General features: G+C 34.7%; 1 protein-coding gene across 4 annotated transcripts in view; it reads left to right on the top strand.

The window, feature by feature from the left end:
- Window positions 1-19,000, top strand: part of RMDN2 (regulator of microtubule dynamics 2) — a 242,192-nt gene that overhangs the window by 189,876 nt on the left and 33,316 nt on the right. For all 4 annotated transcript variants that reach the window (XM_060309718.2, XM_060309716.1, XM_060309715.1 and 1 more), the window contains 3 exons: window positions 12,925-13,099; window positions 14,114-14,216; window positions 18,167-18,227. In XM_060309718.2, coding sequence (XP_060165701.1) covers window positions 12,925-13,099; window positions 14,114-14,216; window positions 18,167-18,227 — 339 coding nt within the window. The remainder of the gene's footprint in view (window positions 1-12,924; window positions 13,100-14,113; window positions 14,217-18,166; window positions 18,228-19,000) is intronic.

The following is a 19,000-nucleotide window of genomic DNA, read 5'->3' as shown; positions in this document are numbered from 1 at the left end:
CCTGAGGCATAGTGAGGAATATAATGATGAGGTATTAGTCTTGATGGGAATAGAGCAGCTGAGGTAAAAAAGGAAGAGGTTTAGGTAACCATAGGACATGATGAATGCAGAAGGTACCTGGGAACATGGAATTGATAGAAAAAAGAGAATTGGGAAGGGATTGAAGGAGAAGCGTGTTTTAAATGCTTACTGTTATGACAGTTTACTAACTTCTTTTGGGCTGTGTCTAATTAAGGTTCTCTTAAAAATAAGCAATGAGGGGGTGATTTTAGGATTAGAGATTTAGATAAGTACTCTATCCAGAAAAATATTACAAAACCTTTAAATATTACTCATACTAGTATGCAATTTCTTTTCCTTTCAAACGTCTGTGCAGATCTGGACCTTCTTCCCCACCCCTCAGACATGCACACCTAAACACTTTTTTTAAATTGATAATTGTAGATTTATTCAGTGGGGTGAGGAGGGGAGTGATCTGACCTCGTTCATTACCTCCTTTGGGCAGAAGTATTTGTCAGCATTGAGATATTGTCATAACTTCATCATTTCCTTTGGGGTAGCTCAGTGGGCAAGTGCTTCTTTTAGAGGCCTTTAGTGGGAATGTTAAACAACAAACTGGTCTACTTTTGGAAAGAGAAGTTTTTAATAGAAACTTTATAAGCATTATATAATCCATTGTTTCAGTTGCAAAAGATGTCCTTTTGGAAAAGGTACTCACAGATCTTAATGTGACTTAGGAACAATAGACAGTAATCTCACAAGAAAGGGAAGCAAATAATAGATTGCTATAATGAGAGACAGTCCTCCTTGGGCTTCCTATTCACTTACACATCTTGCTAGGTATGCCAAGAATCAAGAATGTAAGGCCCTGACCACCCTTTTTTTCCCCTAATTTATAAAAAAACCGAGACTTTACTTTTTTAGAGCAGTTTTAAGTTCACAGCAAAATTTAGGGGTTGGTACAGAGATTTCCCATACAATCCCTACCCTCACACAGGTATAGCCTCCCCCATTATCAACAGTTCCAGCCAGAGTGGTACATGTGTTACAGCTGATGAACATACATTGATACATACATCATAATCACCCAAAGTCCATTGTTTACATTATGGTTCACTCTCGGTGTTGTACATTCTGTGGGTTTGGACAAATGTATAATGACATGTATCCACTATTACAATATAATACAGAGTATTTTCACTGCCCTAAAAATCCTCTGTGCTCTGCCTATTCATCCCTCTCTCCCCCCAAACCCCTGGCAACCTCTGATCTTTATACTGTCTCCACTGTTTTGCCTTTTCTAGAATGTCATACAGTTGGAATCATATAGTATGTAGCCTGTATTGGCTTCTTTTACTTAGTAACGTGCATTTAAGTTTCCTCCGTATCTCTTCATGGCTTAACAGCGCATTTCATTTTAGTGCTGAATAATATTCCATTGTCTGGATATACCACAATTTATTTATCCATTCACCTACTAAAGGACACCTTGGTTGCTTCCAAGTTATGGCAATGATGAAGACAGCTGCTGTAACCATCCATGTACAGGTTTTTGAGTGGACATGAGTTTTTATCTCATTTAGGGAAATACCAGAGCACTTGATTGCTGGATTGTATGGTTAAGGGTATGTTTAGTTATGTAAAAAGCCTCCAAACTGTCTTCCAAAGTGGCTGTACCATTTTGCATTCCCACAAGCAATGAACGAGAGTTCCTGTTGCTCCACATCCTCCCCAGTGTTTGGTGTTGTCGGTATTCTGGATTTTGACCATTCTAATAGGTGTGTAGTGGTATCTCGTTGTTTTAGTTTACATTTCTCTAATGACATATGATGTGAAGGATCTTTTCATATGCTTATTTTCCATCTGCATATCTTCTTTGGTGAGGTATCTGTTAAGGTCTTTGGCTCATTTTTAAATGAGATTGTTCATTTTCTTATGGTTGAGTTTTAAGAGTTCTTTGTATATTTTGGATAACCGTCCTTTTTCAGATGTGTATTTTGCAAATACTTTCAGTCTGTAGCTTCTCATTTTCTTGACATTATCTTTCACAGAGCAGAAGCTTATCAATTATTTCTTTCATGGATCATGCCTTTGGAATTGTATTTAAAAAGTCATTGCCATACCCAAATTTATCTAGATTTTTTCCTATGTTATCTTCTAGGAGCTTCATAGTTTTACATTTTATATTTAGGTCTGTGACCCAATTTGAGTTAATTTTTGTGAAGGGGGTAAGGTCTGTGTAGCCACTCTTTATCCAGGCCATTTCTCTGGTTTGTGGTGAGAAGCCTTGAGGAATGAGGTAATGTTCCCCTTCTGGACCAACAGCAGATTTGGTTACTGCTTGCTATAAAAGCGGGGGATTCCCTAAGCTCAGTGTTGCTTTCTTTGAAATGCAGCTCACTGCGAATGTAAGAGTGTCTGGGCCCTGTGCATTGCCCTTGTGGGTCCTGAGGTCAAGGAGAACCAACATAAAAAAGCTGGTGATCACATTGCTTAATTTGCTGTGAGTAATAAAGTCCTCAATCTCTTACACAAAAATCGTGTGTCTTCTGCCAGCAACCATGAAACAGGAACAGATTAATTCATTAGCTTGTATGTTGGGTAAAATCAAATTACAAACTGACGATTGTATGGTGAGAATTAGAGAGCTTTTAGCCTCTGAAGGGGGATTTGTTCAAGGGTTTCCCAAAGAAGGTTGTTAGAAAGGGAACAAAAACAGGGGGTTGTAGTAGGGTGTATAGGATATTGGAAGTTAAAATATATATATTTGAGGGTATGTTTTATGTCATAAGTGGCTATACACATATACCTCTTATGTAGACAGTTCTCCAAGTTGTTTTGGAAAAGGAGAAGGCAATATTCCTTTTCTAATAGCTCTGTTAATCTTGTCTTAAAATGGGTTTAAGTTGTTTCAACTTAAGTTGTTTCAACTTAAGTTGTTTCAACTTTAAGTTGTTTCACTGTTATAAACAGTGGCACAGCAGATCTCCATAATCTGTGCAAGTGGCCCATGTAATCAGATGGCAAGCTTTACTGCCAAGGTAAATTTAGCTTGTTTCATTTGGGGGGCAGTGACATTTGCTATTTAGGCTTTCTTTCTTTTTTTTTTTTTTCTTTTTAATATATCTTCAGACCAAAGTCTGTAACCGTAACTTTTCCATATCACGGGAGGATGTAAAACCCTGGGGTAAAAAGTGTTCAGGTGAAAGAAGAATGAGTTAGTAGGCTAGGGGTGTGGAGGGCAGCTAGTTAGAGAGTTCCAAGTAAAGGATCGTAGAGAGATCATATATGTTCCTGCTTCCATCCTGCTGTTTCCTTGTCCCTTGATTTGTTGGCTGTCTCCTTGAACATAATGAAGTTAGAATACACATTCCACAGTCACATGGATTGCAGCTTTTCAGAGAGATGAGCCACAGAACAATTTTATTCTAAACTGATGTCATTAGATTCTAGAATCTGCTCTCATCGTATTCTGTGTTATTGCCATGTTAGTTCTACATGCAGCTTAAGCATTCAGCTTCTAACCTGTTCCACCTACACAGGGCATTTTACGGCTTAAAGATGATGGCTTAGAAAGGAAGGGAGAGATTTACTTTGGATTAAATTCAGTATGGGACAATGCTTAAGGTAAGCCTTTAAAAATAAAAAAACACTTCTCCATATGTTTCATGTGCTAAAGAACATTGAAATACTCATAAACCAAGCTTTAATGTTTCCTTTAGTTTCCCACAATAACTGAATATCTGGATATTTATCTGGAATATTCTCTCCAGAGAGGTTCTGCTTTATCCATGGTTAATATTTTAAAACGTGTTAGTCAGCAGGGTATAAATTTATTGTACTTATTAACCCCTTTAAATATAGTAGTTTAATAGTCTCAAACAGATATTATAACTTAATTATTTTCAAAACAGGGAAGTTCTACCTTTCCCTTCAGGGAATCCTTTTGATCTGGTGCCCTCTCAGATGTTTTCCCTTACTTTTCTTTGTGCCTGCTTCCCTGAGTCTTTCAATTTATCTTCCCAAGGTTTAATATAGTGGGCAGGTACTGTGTAGGTAGTTAGAAATAATCTTTTAGACTTAGGCATTCTTTTGGATACATCTATGTGGCTACCAACTTCAGCTGTCTTAATTTCTTACGTTGTTTCCATATTGAGAAGGTGGCCATTATTCTTCAGGAGGCTTGGCAGGTTTCCACCTGTACTCCCTATTTTTTTTCCTCATTTGACACTTTTCTCACTCTAGCTGCTGCAAAGAGGACCAGAGCTTCCAACCAAAATGTCCTGCAGATCAAGTTTCTTCAGACCCCCTGCACCCTGGAGCCTCTTCTATTATTCAACCACCAGAATCTCTTGATTTTAAAACAGCTCATCCTCCTTTCATGCATAGAGGCAGTTCACCTAGAGGAAGTAAAATTGCCTCTTCTTCATCAAATACATCTTCTTACTCATCTTTCTTTGGAAGAAGACATTCTTTATTTGCTAAATTTCAGAAAAGCAGTGCTTCCCTTCATTCTGGACAAAGTAGAGCTAACTTTGATTCTGAAGAAAAAAGAAGCTTCGGTGATTTAAAATCGCCCTCAGAACATTTCGCTTTAGATCCAGAAGTCTTTTCTCTGCCCCCAAACTAAATATAATTTCCTGTTATGAGAGTGCTAGTAATTTTTTTGATCCTCAATCAAGAAGTCAATGCATATTTAATCCAAATGAAATTGAAATCATTTCTAAAAACTTGAGTATTACTGATGCTGGAAAATATATAAGCTCTTATTCTCCTGAATATAACACTAAATATTTTATGAATTCTGAAACAAATGCTAATTCCTCAGCCTGTCGGAACACTGTCGCTAACATCTATCAAAGCACAGCGACCATGCTTACTTTTCCAACTATTACTTCCTATTCCTCTCAACAACATGGAGTTGCCAGTGATATTCAGGAAAGAGAGCAGTTAAGGAACAATTTCTTTCATCCTGTTTTTCAAAGTCGCAGTAGAAATAATTCTCCAGCTATGTTGCAACATCATGCCTCTCAAAGTGTAACTTTCCCTGTTCTCCATAATGTTGGATTTACTTCGTTTTATAAAAATGCTAGAAGCTTTACCCCACCTCAAAATGGAGTTACCTCAGATCCCTTTGAAGATGAAAACAATGCTATCTCGTCTAAAGATGAAGACAAATCTTCACCTAATGAAATTCCTAAAATAAGGTCACCTCAGACTTTACCCTCTCTTAGAAGGGCAGCTCAGATCAGAAACTTTCCCACCAGGCATACTATATAGTCTGTAGAAATCACTGCTCGATTTTCATAGAGGTCTCCTCCCTTACTAAACTTCACTGCATATTCTGAAAAAGAGCTCTACATTGCAGTCTAAATTTAACTTTAATTTCCGTAGTTTTTGAAAGATAGTTTATTAACATAATTGGAGTATGGAAATCAAAGATTATTCATCTGTTTCAGGCTTTTAACAGATTTACTGCTTATAGATTGACTAGTCCCAAATTTCTGAGTGACTATTGTAATACTTTTGTGGTCTGAAAATAACATCAAGCTTTAGATCTTCTAAATGTATTACAGTCTTTGAGAGTTTAACATCTTCTTTTATTCTACTCTAATCATTAAAATAGTATTCCTCTATAATCTATAGAGCTATATTCATCAGTTCACAAATTCCCATTTATATCAGCCTTGCTAGCTATAGCTCATGCCAGACATCCCACTGATAGACAATGTTTTTACTAGTACAAGGATCAAATCATAAGTAAAAACATATTGTAGTGGAAATAGGCAGAATATGTTGAAACCAGATACTTTAATTAGTTTTAATACACGTTAGTTTATATATATGTCTGAGAATTCAGAAAACTCTGAAATCAGAGTTTGTCTTTTTATTTTTAAAAGTGAAAATTTTCAGATTTTTTCCCGAAATTTTTATAAAATTTTTATTTTAAAAAGTGTCTCCAAAATTTTATTTTTGATGTGAAAATTTAAATTTTTTCCATTATATTAAGCAAAGTTTATAAATATGTTTATCACAATAACAAATAGAAAATGCATATAAGCAATTAAAAATACTTAGAATATAATTGTTTTTTGTAGAGGAAAGAAATTTGTATTATTTTCAATTATTTGTCATAATAAAATGCCCGCTAAATTTATATCATTGTACTAAGATATTTTTACTTTTGTGTTTTCCTCCTCCTTTTCGCATGTATAATTTTTTTTCTATTTTAATTTTTTAGTTGTGGTGAAATACGCATAACAAAATTTATCATCTTAACCATGTTTAAGTTCACTGGCATTAAGTATATTCATATTGTTGTACAACCATCATGATCATCTATCTTTAGAACTCTTTTCATGTTGTAAAGGTGAAATTCTACACCCATTAAGCAATAACTCCCCAATCTTCTCTTCCCCTAGCCTCTGACAACTGCTATTCTACTTTCTGTCTCTGTAAATTTGATTCCTCTAGGTACCCTATATAAGTGGAATTATATAGTATTTGTCTTTTTGTGACTGGCTTATTTATTTCACTTAGCATAGTGTTCTCAAGGTTCATCCATATTGTAGCATATGTTAGAATTTCCTTCTTTTTTAAGGACGAATAGTATTCTATTGTATGTATATACCACATTTTTCTTAGTCATTCATCTGTTGATGGACACTTCGGTTGCTTCTACCTTTTGGCTATTGTGAATAATGCTGCTATGAACGTGAGTGTATAAATATCTCTTCCAGACCCTGCTTTCAATTCTTTTGGTTATATACCCAGAATTATATGTTAATTCTATATTCAATTTTTTGAGGAACTGCCATGCTTTTTTCCATAGTAACTGCACCATTTTATATTCCTCTAAGAATGCATAAGGATTCCAATTTCTTCACATCCTTGCCAACACTTGTTTTTTGGTTTTTTGATAATAACCATCTTAATGAGTGTGAGGTGGTATCTCATTGTGGTTTTGATATGCATTTTCTCCCATTGTGTGGGTTGCCTTTCATTGTTGATTGTGTCCTTCGATGCACAGAAGTTTTTAATTTTGATGTTCAGTTTATTTTTTATTTTGTTGCCTGTGCTTTTGGTGTCATATCCAAGAAATCATTGCCAAATACAATGCCATGAAGCTTTTCCTCTATGTCTTCTCCTAAGAGTTTTATAGTTTTAGATTTTACACTTAGGTCTTTGATCCATTTTGAGTTAATTTTTGTATATAGTATAAGGTAGGGATCCAACATCATTCTTTTACATGTGAATATCCAGTTTTCCCAGCACCATTTCTTTAAGAGACTGTTCTTTCCCATTGATTGCTCTTGGCACCCATGTCAAAAGTCATTTGACCGGGTATGTGAGGGTTTACTTCTGCACTCTCTGTTCTGTTTCTTTCATGTATATGTCTGACTTTATGCCATTACACACCATTTTGATTACTGTAACTTTGTAATAAGTTTTAAGATCAGGAAGTGTAAGACCTCTAACTTTGTTTTTTCAAGATGTTTGGTGGAATTCACCAGTGAAGCCAGGTGACCCTAGGCTTTTCCTTGCTGGGAGGTTTTTGATAACTGACTCAGTCTCTTTGCTGGTTATAGATCTGTTCAGATTTTCTATTTCTCCCTGATGCAGTATTGGTATGTTGTATGTTTCTAGGAATTTGTCCATTTCAACTAGATTATCCAGTTGTTGGCATACTATCCTTCACTGTAGTCTCTTATAATCCTTTTTATTTTTGTAAAATTGGTAGTGATATACCCTGTTTCATTTCTGATTTTAATTATTTGATTCTCCTCTCCTCTTTTCTTAGTCAAGCTAGCTTAAGGTTTGTCAATTTTGTTAATCTTTGAAGAACCAGCTCTTGGTTTCATTGATTTTATGTTTTTTTACCCTCTATTATGTTTATTTCTGATCTAATCTTTATTATTTCTTTCCTGCTAGCTTTGGGTTTAGTGTGCTCTTCTTCTAGTTCCTTAAGGTGTAAATTTAGGTTGTTGATCTGAGACCTTTCTTTTTAATGTAAGCATTTTACAGCTACAAGTTTCCCCCTTAGCACTGCTTTCACTACACCTTATACACTTTGATATGTTGTGTTTTCATTTTCTTTTGACACAAGATATTGCTAATTTCCCTTGTGATTTCTTCTTTGACCCATTGGTTGTTTAATAGTGTGTTGTTTAATTTCCACACATTTGTGGATTTTCCAGTTTTCCTTCTACTGTTGATTTTTAGTTTCATCTCATTACAGTCAGAAAAGATACTTAGTATGATTTTCATCTTTTAAAATTTATTAAGACTTGTTTTTCTTTTAATATTGTGCTAACAGGACCTGCAGTACTGTGCTAAGTAGAAGCAGCAATATTGGACATCCTTTTCTATTTCTGATTTTAAGGAGAATGCTTATAATGTTTCATCATTACATATGAACTGTATCGTAGTTTTTGGTTTATATTCTATTATAAGAAGTTCTATTCCTTGTTTATGCATTTGGTATTTCTTTTGTGCTGAAATGGTGTTGAATTTACTGAAAAAAATTTTTTTGGTAACCACTAAAATGATCGTACAGTTTTTCTCTTTTTATCTGTTATGCTAGAGAAATTTTCTAATGTTAACTGTGCTTGTAATGAGTGAGATAAACTCAATTTGGTTACAATGTATTCTCTCATGTGTGTTGAAGTTTTTTGGTTGATATTTTGGAGGATTTTTGCATCTATGTTTATATGTGAAATTGGCCTATAATTTTCATTTCCTATTATACTATACTTGTTTGGTTTGGGTATTAGTTTTACTAGCTTCATAAAATGAGGTGAGAAATGTTTCCTCTTTTTCAATTCCTTAGAAGAATTTGAGTAATTCTTTGCATATATTAATAGAACTCTCTATATAGCTATCTGTGTCCCCCTCCCTTCTGTCTATCTGTCTCTCTCTCTGTCTCTTTCTGATTTAATTTATTTTAATGGCTATAGGAATATTCCATTTTTTTCTTATAAAAATAACATCTTTTTTGAGATATTAATCATATACCATAAAATCACCCTTCTAAATTGTACAATGTAGTGGGTCTTAGTTTAAATAATATTGTCTGATATTAAACCAGTTACTTTCTTTTAGTTATTATTTTCTTACTATATCTCAGGTGCATAGAATTGGACTAAAAATTGTCTTTAGCTCATGCAAACACTGATTACTGGTGCATGCATGTGCCACTTTTACTCATTTATTTAGTTTGTTATTATAAATAATGTAATAAGCATCTATGAAACCATTTGGCTCCCTGCCTCCCCTCACCTGAGGGTAACTATCATCCTGAGTCTATACTCTATATTGTTCATTCCTTGCTGTCCTTTTTATATAATTTTATGGCATATGTGTATATTCCTTAAAAATAATGTTGAATTTTGATTGTTTTATGAAAAGGGGATCATGTTGGATATAATTTTAAGAGCTTATTTTTCCACTTAATATAAGTTTGTTAAGAGTCTTCCCTATTTTGCACATCACTGTATTTCTTTCATTTTGACTATTGGGTAATATTCATCCACTCTCTTGACTGGGCATTTCAGTTGTTTCCTGGGGTTAGCTATTGTGAAAGTACTGTTGTCTTTATTCTTACAGCTACCTCCTTTTGTACATGTGCCAGAGACTTGGTTACTGAGTCCTCAGATATGTGAAAGTTCATTATTAATAGATGATGCCAAAGCGCTTTCCCAGCTGGTTTCACCAGTTTACATTCACATCAGATCCGTGGATTGACTTCCTCTCCAACATATAGTATTGTCAGATTTTTAAATTTTGTAAATGAAACAGGTCTCAATAATATCTCTCTGTGGTCCTGATTTGTATTTCTCTGATCGCTAGTGAATGTTGAACATCTTTTCTTACGTTTATTGGCTATATGTATTTTTTCATTTGGGAAAACCTCTTTTGAGCTTATTTCTGTTGCATTTATTGTTTTTTTCATTGAATTTTAGAAAATATTTATGTATTCTTGATATTAATGTTCTCCAGTTGTACGTGTTACAAAATATCTATTCCTGGTTTTTAATTTGTGTTTTTGCATTTTTGAAAATATCTTTTGATTAGCAACAGTTTTTCATTTTAATATAGTCAAATTGGTTAATCATTCATAATTAATAATCATTAATAATCATTTATAGCTAATGCTTTTGTATTTTGGTTAAGAAAATTTCTTGCCCCAAAGACTAAAAGTTATTCACCTATATTTTCCATTTAGATTTTAAAAAATTATTTTTAACACTTAATTCCTTATACCATCCTTATACCTTAGAGTTACTTTTAATATTATAAGACAGAGATTCAATTTCAACTTTTTCCATAGAGCTAACCATTTTTTTCCAGCTCAGTCTGTTAACTTCTCACTAATCTGACATGTCACATCTGTCATATACCACACTTTCATTTGCTTATGAGGCTGTTTCTCGGCTCTCTTCTGTTCTGTCAGTCACTCATCTATCCTTGTACCAATAGCCCACTGTCTTTAATTATTATAGCTGCGTGATAGGTCCTAATATTTGGTGAGGTAAGTCTTCTCTCCCTGCTCTCTTTCTTAACAGTGCTTTGACTATTCTCGGCTCTTTACCTTTTCATGTAACTTTTAGAATCATCTTATTAAATTCTATGAAATTTCTGGTGAGGTTTATAAAATTGGAATTTGAATTAATCTGGAGAGAATTTACTTATTTATAATATCAGTTGTTTCTAGCCATGAACATGATATATTTTTCCATGAATTTAGGTTCTTTTATAAACAGCTTTTAATATATCTTTTATGATATTCTCCATAGAATTGTTACATATGTTTTATTAGATTTATTCCTGGGTGTCTGATATTCTCTGAGATCATTGTAAGTAAAGTATTTTATATAATTTTGTTTTTTAGGCTTTTTGCTGCTAATATATTAAAAATGAAACTCACTTTCATATTTTAATCTTATATGCAGCCGACCTGCTAAACTCTATTAGTCTTATAATTTGTAGGGTTTTTTTAATATGTTCTATGTAAATAATCGTATCATCTGCAATAATATGAAGGTTATGTTTGAACAAGGGTGTGAAACAGGTGAGGAAGTAAATTATGTGGATATCCAGTGGAGAACATAGCAGGCAGAAGGACAGCAAATACAGATGTTAAAGCAGGAACATGGCTGATGTGTTCAAGGAAGTCAAGGAAGCCAGAGTTCCTGGAGTGCTGAGCAAGCAGGAGAGTGGTAGGAGATGAGGCCAGAGGTATTGGACTAGATTATGTAGGGTCTTGTAGACAACTCTAAGGACTTAGGTTTTTACTCTGATTTGGTCATCCACTGGAAGGTTTTGAGCAAAGGATGACATGATCTGAGTCAGCTTTTTAAAGGACCATTCTGGCTCCTATGTTGAGAATAAACTACAGTGGTCAAGGACTAAAGCAGGGAGACATGATAGGAGGCCATTGCAATAATCCAGGTAACGCGATGGTGGTCTAGACCAGGGGAGTAGTGGGTAAAGGTGGTGAGAGGTGGCTGGGTTCTGGATATATTTTGAAGATAGAACTAACAGGAATTTCTGAAGGTTGCTTAGGAGAGACAAAGAAGTCAAGGATGATTCTAAGTTTTTTGGTTTGAGCAATTAGAAGAATGAAGTTGCCACTGATAATGTTGTTGAAGAAGTTGAGCATCATTTCACATAGTGCCTTCTTTGTAAGGACTTTGAAGGAAATTTGAGTCTTATTATTGGAAAAAAGTGCATTTCTCTCAAGAACTTGCTTCATTTCTATCTTTGTTGGTATCTGTTGGGAACTGTGACTGCTTTAGCTGCTGGAAGATGTAGAGCCACATTTGTGTTGTGCCTTTGTAGCAAGGGTATAGATATCTAAAGTATATGTACTTTTTTATTGACCTCATTCACATTTGGCCTTGTTTTTATCTTTTCCTGCCACTTCTGATTTGTTCTCTTATATGTTATATATCCTTATATACCTCCTTAAAATCTTTTTAGAACAGAACAGTGTGTAAATAAATGAAAACAAATTGTTTGCATTGTATGCTACCAAAAAGGAAATGTGGGATGTAGCATGAATTTTTAAAGACTAATCTAAGAGTTAGAACATCGTCTTGAACTACAAATTAACATGTGTGTGTGCATACGTATATATAAAAATACATACATATGTGTGTATAGATGTATATTATATATATATTTAATATATATACCTGAGTGCCTGCTGAGTTCCTACAACTCTGTATCATTCATTCAGCAATATTCAGTGCGTGTCCACTATGTGTCAGGTGCTGTTCTAGGCACTTGATGACATCAATTAATAAAACAAAGAATCCTATTGTCAGGGAGCATGCATTCTAGTGGGGGAGATACTGACAAAAATAGCACGTGTAGTAGGTTAGTAAAGTATATTAGAAGATGGTATGTACTACAGAAAAATACATCAAGCATGATAAGGGAGACTGGAGGTGAAGGAAATATACAGGGAGGTTGGAGTGTGGTGGTCGCAGCATTAAATTGAGTGGTCTGGATGGGTCACATTGAGAAGATGACATTGACAGAGACTTGAAGGAGGTGAGGGTGTGAGTTATGTCCCCTTCTGAAGGAAGAGCCATTCCATCAGCAGGAACAGCAAGAAAAGGTCTTGAGGTAAGAGTGTCCCTGGCTTGTTTAAGGAACAGCTGGGCAGCCAGCATACAATTGACTGAGTGAGAAACGTGGTGGGAAACAAGGTCAGAGAGGTGACTGAGCTGGGAGAGACAAATCTCATCTAGCCTCATAGACTGTTATTAGGACTTGAGCTTTTTCTGAGTGCAAAGGGGCACCATTACAGGGTTTCAAGCCTAAGAGTGAAATGATTTGACTTACATTTTAAAAGGATCACTCTATCCATTATAGTATAACTTTACAGAGAGTTGATGATTATTTCTGCAATTTTAGGTATATTACAGCTAATACTGATACCGAAGAACAGAGTTTTCCACTCCCTAAGGCGTTTAACACTCCTGTAGAGGAATTAAATTTAGATGCCCTTATTCAGAGGGCTGATAATTTACGTATGAATGAGTCCAGGAAAATGGAGAGTTTTGAACTACTTTGTGACCACAAAGAAAAGGTAAGAAATATGTGATAATAACATGCTTGTATAGTTTTAATTTTTTATTTAATCTACTGTCCCATTCATGTTATGACCATAACAATTGTGTCACAGTTTACACAAGCTAAATGATTGATGTAAATTTTTTATAATATCACTACAATTTTTTAAAAGTAAATATAAGAGTTTATTAGGCTCTAAGTTCATAAAAATGAAAACCAGAGATATGATTATACAGACTGACATTGATTTTATCAATCTGATTTATTTCGTAAATATTTGGTAACAGATAAAGAATAAGACATACTGCTTCTCTGGAGGGAGGAAAAGCTACATTTTAAGCTCGCTATCTTACAATTACTAATATAACAGCCATTAGTATTTCACTGTGTCCTACCAGTAATCGTTTTCCAGTGTTTAATGCTGGGCTGAATTGGAAAATCTCATCCTTCCCACCACCACCAAAGGAAAAAAAAAACGGTGGGTTTTGCAATATCACAAAGATCAATAAATCTTTTTCTTTCCAATGAGAGATTTAAGTCTAACCTTTGAGGATTTAGCAACTCTAAATGCATTACCTAAAAGTTTTTAAATCTCCAGGATTGTATTTAGGTAATTTAGGTAAAAAATGTGACTCCTCTTTTGAATGTATGTAATCTCTGATAACTTACAGATATTATCTGAAACGCCCATTGAAGCATCATATTAATAATAGATAACTCAGAAAGGAAAACAAGGAGAGGATACTGCAACCCAGAGAGAATTTATAAATTCTGACACCTATCAAGTTTCTCGTCTTTGTAGGTGTGGAGCTGGTGTCTGCATAATATTCATTGGTTTTAATATCCAAATGTAACACTACATTACATCACATTTTGTAGCCATGAATATTTGAACTTAAAGTGTGATATGCACATGAATAGATACAGTCATTTCTAAGTACCAGTTTACCTAATTTTTTAAAAGTTGCAGTGGAAAACACAGTCTGGTCACGTTTCTGAGTTTATCTAATGTGCAGTTCTGTCTGTTCAGTTTAGGGATGAAATAGAGTTTATTTGGCGGTTTGCTCGTGCCTATGGAGACATGTATGAGCTATCTACAAATGCACAAGAAAAGAAGCATTATGCTAATATTGGTAAGTATTTTGTAAATATTAATTATCCTCAAGTAGTAATCATTATCTATAGTAAACCACTAATGAATTTTAATTAAAGCTAAATTATCTTAGCTAAAACAAGTATGTTTAATCTATTTCAATATATCCTAATACTTATATAGTCTAAGAACAGAAAGGTTTGTTTTTTGGGGTTTTTTTTGTGGTACACGGGCCTCTCACTGTTGTGGCCTCTCCCGTTGCGGAGCACAGGCTCCAGATGCGCAGGCTCAGCGGCCATGGCTCATGGGCCTGGCCGCTCTGCGGCATGTGGGATCTTCCCGGACCGGAGCACGAACCCGTGTTGCCTGCATAGGCAGGCGGACTCTCAACCAGTGTGTCACCAGGGAAGCCCCCAGAAAGGTTTTTTTAGAATAAAAGTACATGTTCTTAAAAAATATTTGAGCATACTAGAACAGGCAACTGAAAAACTCAAATTCCAGCTTTTAAAGTTTATAAAATCACAGAAAGATGAGACATTAAGTGGTAATAATATGAGAAGCGATAATAGCAGTAGTCTTTCACCACAATTAAAATAACCCTCCTTACTCCCTGTAACGTAGAACTCCAGGTACCACAAAGAAATAACTACTCATACTTTAATGTTTTTTTGAAAATTTATCTTGATAAAACAAGATTAGCCTTATTTTAAGGCTAATCTTGTTTGAGCCTTGTTTTAGCTAATTGTTTAAGCTGAGCAATGAGTCCATAGTTGTTCATTATACTGTCCTCTATTTTCCAAAGTAACAACAACAAAAGAAAAACAGCTAGAATGTGAAATTTTATATATATATAAACCTTGGCTCTCACTGAGTATCAAACTCTTTCTTGCAAAAAGCTTCCTAAGTTTCAGGATAGTAATTTGACATCAAAACTTATTTAGTTTTAGTTTTTTTTTTTATTCCAAAGTCTTCTCTTTTCCAAGCTTTCCTTCTCTGAGATAGCATGAGGAAGAAACAGCAAGAAGATAATGATACTGCCAATCTCCTTCCACTCTAGTTCCCTGTCATTTTTATTTCTAAGAAGGAAATATTTCCAAGTTCCTTGAAATTACATTTCTTCCGCTTGTAGCTTTCTTTGCCAAGTGGCCTCTGTACTTTAATTCTTAGTGGGAGGAGGATGGAAGGAATTCCCCTTCTTGTTCTTTACATATTCATCATCAGCTTTGTGGGGCAGTTTTTCTGTAGCAATCCTTCTTGCAGACCATAAACAAAATGGAATTCTAGGGAAGAGATTTATTAACTTGAAGGTAAATAAAAATTTAGCCAAAGAGAACAAACTAACTTATTTTTATATCTACTGAGAAAGAGTATATCTATGTAAACTGTTCCAACATCCATCAATATTAAATATATATTAAATGTATTTTTTTTCTTGAGCACCTCCCTGCCCTGGGCATTAAAGCTCCTCCTATGTTAGAAGGTAGAAATATGATAGCAAAATAGACATGTTCTCAGACTGCAAGTAGCTTATGGCTTTGTGGGGAAGATAGTATTACTAAAATAATCCTACATATAAAGAAACACACTGAAGTAAGTTGTTAGTAAAGAAGAATGTGGCATAGTAAGAGAGGGTATAACAGAAAGGAGGATATGATGGCGGGGGTGAACGTTGATGCAGGGAACTCTTTCTTCTGGAAGTAAGTCTCACGTAGTAAAATTACTTGGGATCTGTATTTTTAAATGGAGTGAGAGTTTAACTGAGTTAATGTATGAGATGGTGAAAATGGAGAAAGAAGTAGGCTGGAGGAAATCCAAATTCTCATACCCAAGTACAAGAAAGGAGCATGGATTGAGACAGGATATATTCAAAAAAGAGAAAAGTTTATAGTGTCAAAGAAAAAACAGTGACCCCCTCAGATGTGTTCATGCAGTTATAGAAATAAATTTAACAGAATTCCTATTTTTTTATCCAAGAAATATTTATGAGAAATTTTTATTTATTTATTCAAAATATTTATTCGAAATCACCGTGTCTAGGAACAAAGTTAAAATGAGGGGTGAGGGAAGGAGAAAAGGAGGGACATGAATATGATCAAGACAGTGTTACGCTAAGGAACTTACTGACAAGATCAATATGGAGACAGGCAATTGTAATTCAATGCACAGGTAGTAAGTGCCTGGCAAAGGTGATGGCAAAGAACGCTGGAGCTGAGACATTGGAGACTGGAGTTGACGGGTATCGGCACCCAGTACAAGGGAGGAAGAGTGCTGTTATTGCTCGTAACAGTAGATTTGAACTTGTATGCCGAGGGAAGACTGGATCACTGAAGAGTACAGAATTCTTTCCTAAACCTCCAGCTGGGGTATGCCATTATGCAGTACATCTGTGGACGTGCTGTGCTTGATCATACTTGTCTTCCAAATAAAACATGAATCTTATATCTAAAAGAACATCAGTGTAATTTTCAGAATTAAATGACTGATACACATGCCACAAATAGATCACAGAATACAATTTTGTAAGGGAGATAGCTTTCCTTTCAGGCTGAAGCTGCATAAATGAGGCTGCAAAACCAATCTGTGTAGTACCCAGCTCCATTATATTCTCAGAGCAATGGAATCACCTCTATGTTAAGCTTGTCGCAGTGCCCTAAAAGCTATTTTTGTTCATTTGGCAATGTAGGGAAAATGTTGATTTAGTTTTTACAGTCTGTACATTTAAAAGTATTTATGTTTTTCGATCATTCATTACCAAATTACTAACTCTTTTAATATATGTCTACAATGTACTATCAGTTATTATTTTAAAATACTTCCTTTTAGTTTTTTTCCAGTTTATATAGATTTCTATACAGGGTAGTTCTCTTAATGGACAGAGCTATAAAGTACCACCTTAGCAAATTAACAAATAGGAGAATGATTTTAGAATAAAATATCTTTATTTATAAAAATTACCTAAACTAGTTATTTAGAAGAGCATTTTGTATTGGATAGTCTCTTCAAGCAAAAAAAAAAAAAAAAAAAAATTAAAGCAGGGAAAAGGAGATGGTATAAAATAAAACAGCCACTTTTTGAGAAAGATTTTCAGAATGTGGTTTAGACCAGCGGTCCCCACCCTTTTTGGCACCAGGGACCGGTTTCGTGGAAGACAGTTTTTCCCCCGGGGAGGGGGGGTGGTGGGGAGCGACGGGGAGCAGCAGGTAAAGCATTGCCCACTCGCCCGCGGCTCACCTCCTGCTGTGTGGTCTGGTTCCTAACAGGCTGTGGACCAGTACCGGTCCACTGCCTGGGGGTTGGGGACCCCTGGGTTAGACAAACCTCTGTCCAAAAATTAATGGGTTATTAAAAGTTATTCTAAAACTAAGTAAAATTATTTAGGGGAATTATTTATTTACTGAGCCTGCTCATTATTGTGAAAGATTAGACAAGAGCTCTGGGACATCTTCCCTTACCCCTTTAGATAGATTAGATGGAGTTGCTCTCTCCATTCTCTGTTATACTCTCTTTTTTACCTTGTATTTATTTTTTGCACATAATTCGTTTGTTTATATACCTACTGCCTACTGAAATGTGAATCCTTGGAAGTCAAGAACTGTGTCTTATTTGACTTTTTATTCCCAGAGGCTCACATAATATGATACTTAGAAAGCACTCAGTAAATGTTGGTTGAGTTAATTACAAAGCAATTTCTATTAACACTTCTAAATAATGATTGAATGACTTCCTTGCACTTGGTTAAATCACTTAACCCAGTGAGTCTCAAACTTGAGCATACATCAGAATCACTAGAGGCTAGTTAACACAGATTGCTGACTCTCAGAGTTTATGATCAAGTCCCTCATGTGGTCCAAAATTTGCTTTTCTAACAAGATTCCAGGTGATGGCTTCTGGTCTTGGGACCATACTTTGAGAACTACTGGCTTAAATTCAATAATTTACCTCCCACCAACTCAGATGAAGGTAATAAGTGTAAGTGCATTTATCTTTCAGGAAAGACATTAGGTGAAAAAGCTATTACTAGAGCACCCATGAATGGACATTGTCATCTATGGTAAGTACATAGAATTTATGCAGCCTTTAAAAAATTCTAATATGCCTCTTTATAAATTGCAATGGATTTTTAACATATTATTGACCCACTTAACATGTCACATTCACTAAAAAGAATATTTACTATATAGCACAGTAACTGTTCTTGTTCTGTTTATTCTCATGTATTTTTCAGTATATATATTTTAAATATATTTAAGATAAACTTTCATTGAAGAATTCATAACTGAATCCACCAAGTCCAATAACTGTGCATATGATAAATTTAATTAAATCTAATTTCATATAACATTTTGTTTGAAAACAAATACTAAAGTGATGCCACATTTCTAAATGAAACGCAGAGAGAAGAATAAAAGCACATCAGCCATTATACCTTGATGAGTAAAGGTATACAAATTCCACAAGTCAAAGGAAAGCCATTTCTAATATAAGAAAGCTCAAACAAAGGAAATCTAATTAGTTGGATGGGTATAGGTGGATATCCTTGGGACAAAAAAATTTATTCTTGAGTATGTTTTGTTTTGGATCCTTTGTATATTTACAATTATAAAACAGAAATAAGAAGAAAAATATTGTTTTTAATTAACACTTCATTTTACTCATAGTTGTATTTCTATAGCATTTCTTAGTTTCTTAGTTATTTTTGCTCCCCAGTAATATTGGTACTTTAGGTGCTAGGAAGACATAGTCATAAATTTATTTTTGACCCTTCTCTCAGACCTAGGTTGTCAGAAATCCACCCCTCTTTGGGATTATTTTATTCTTCTGGGA

This window comes from Globicephala melas, chromosome 12 (genome assembly GCF_963455315.2).
Source record: "Globicephala melas chromosome 12, mGloMel1.2, whole genome shotgun sequence".
Taxonomy (NCBI): domain Eukaryota; kingdom Metazoa; phylum Chordata; class Mammalia; order Artiodactyla; family Delphinidae; genus Globicephala; species Globicephala melas.
Note: the sequence above shows the minus strand (reverse complement) of the source record. Positions and strands in the feature narration are given on the sequence as shown.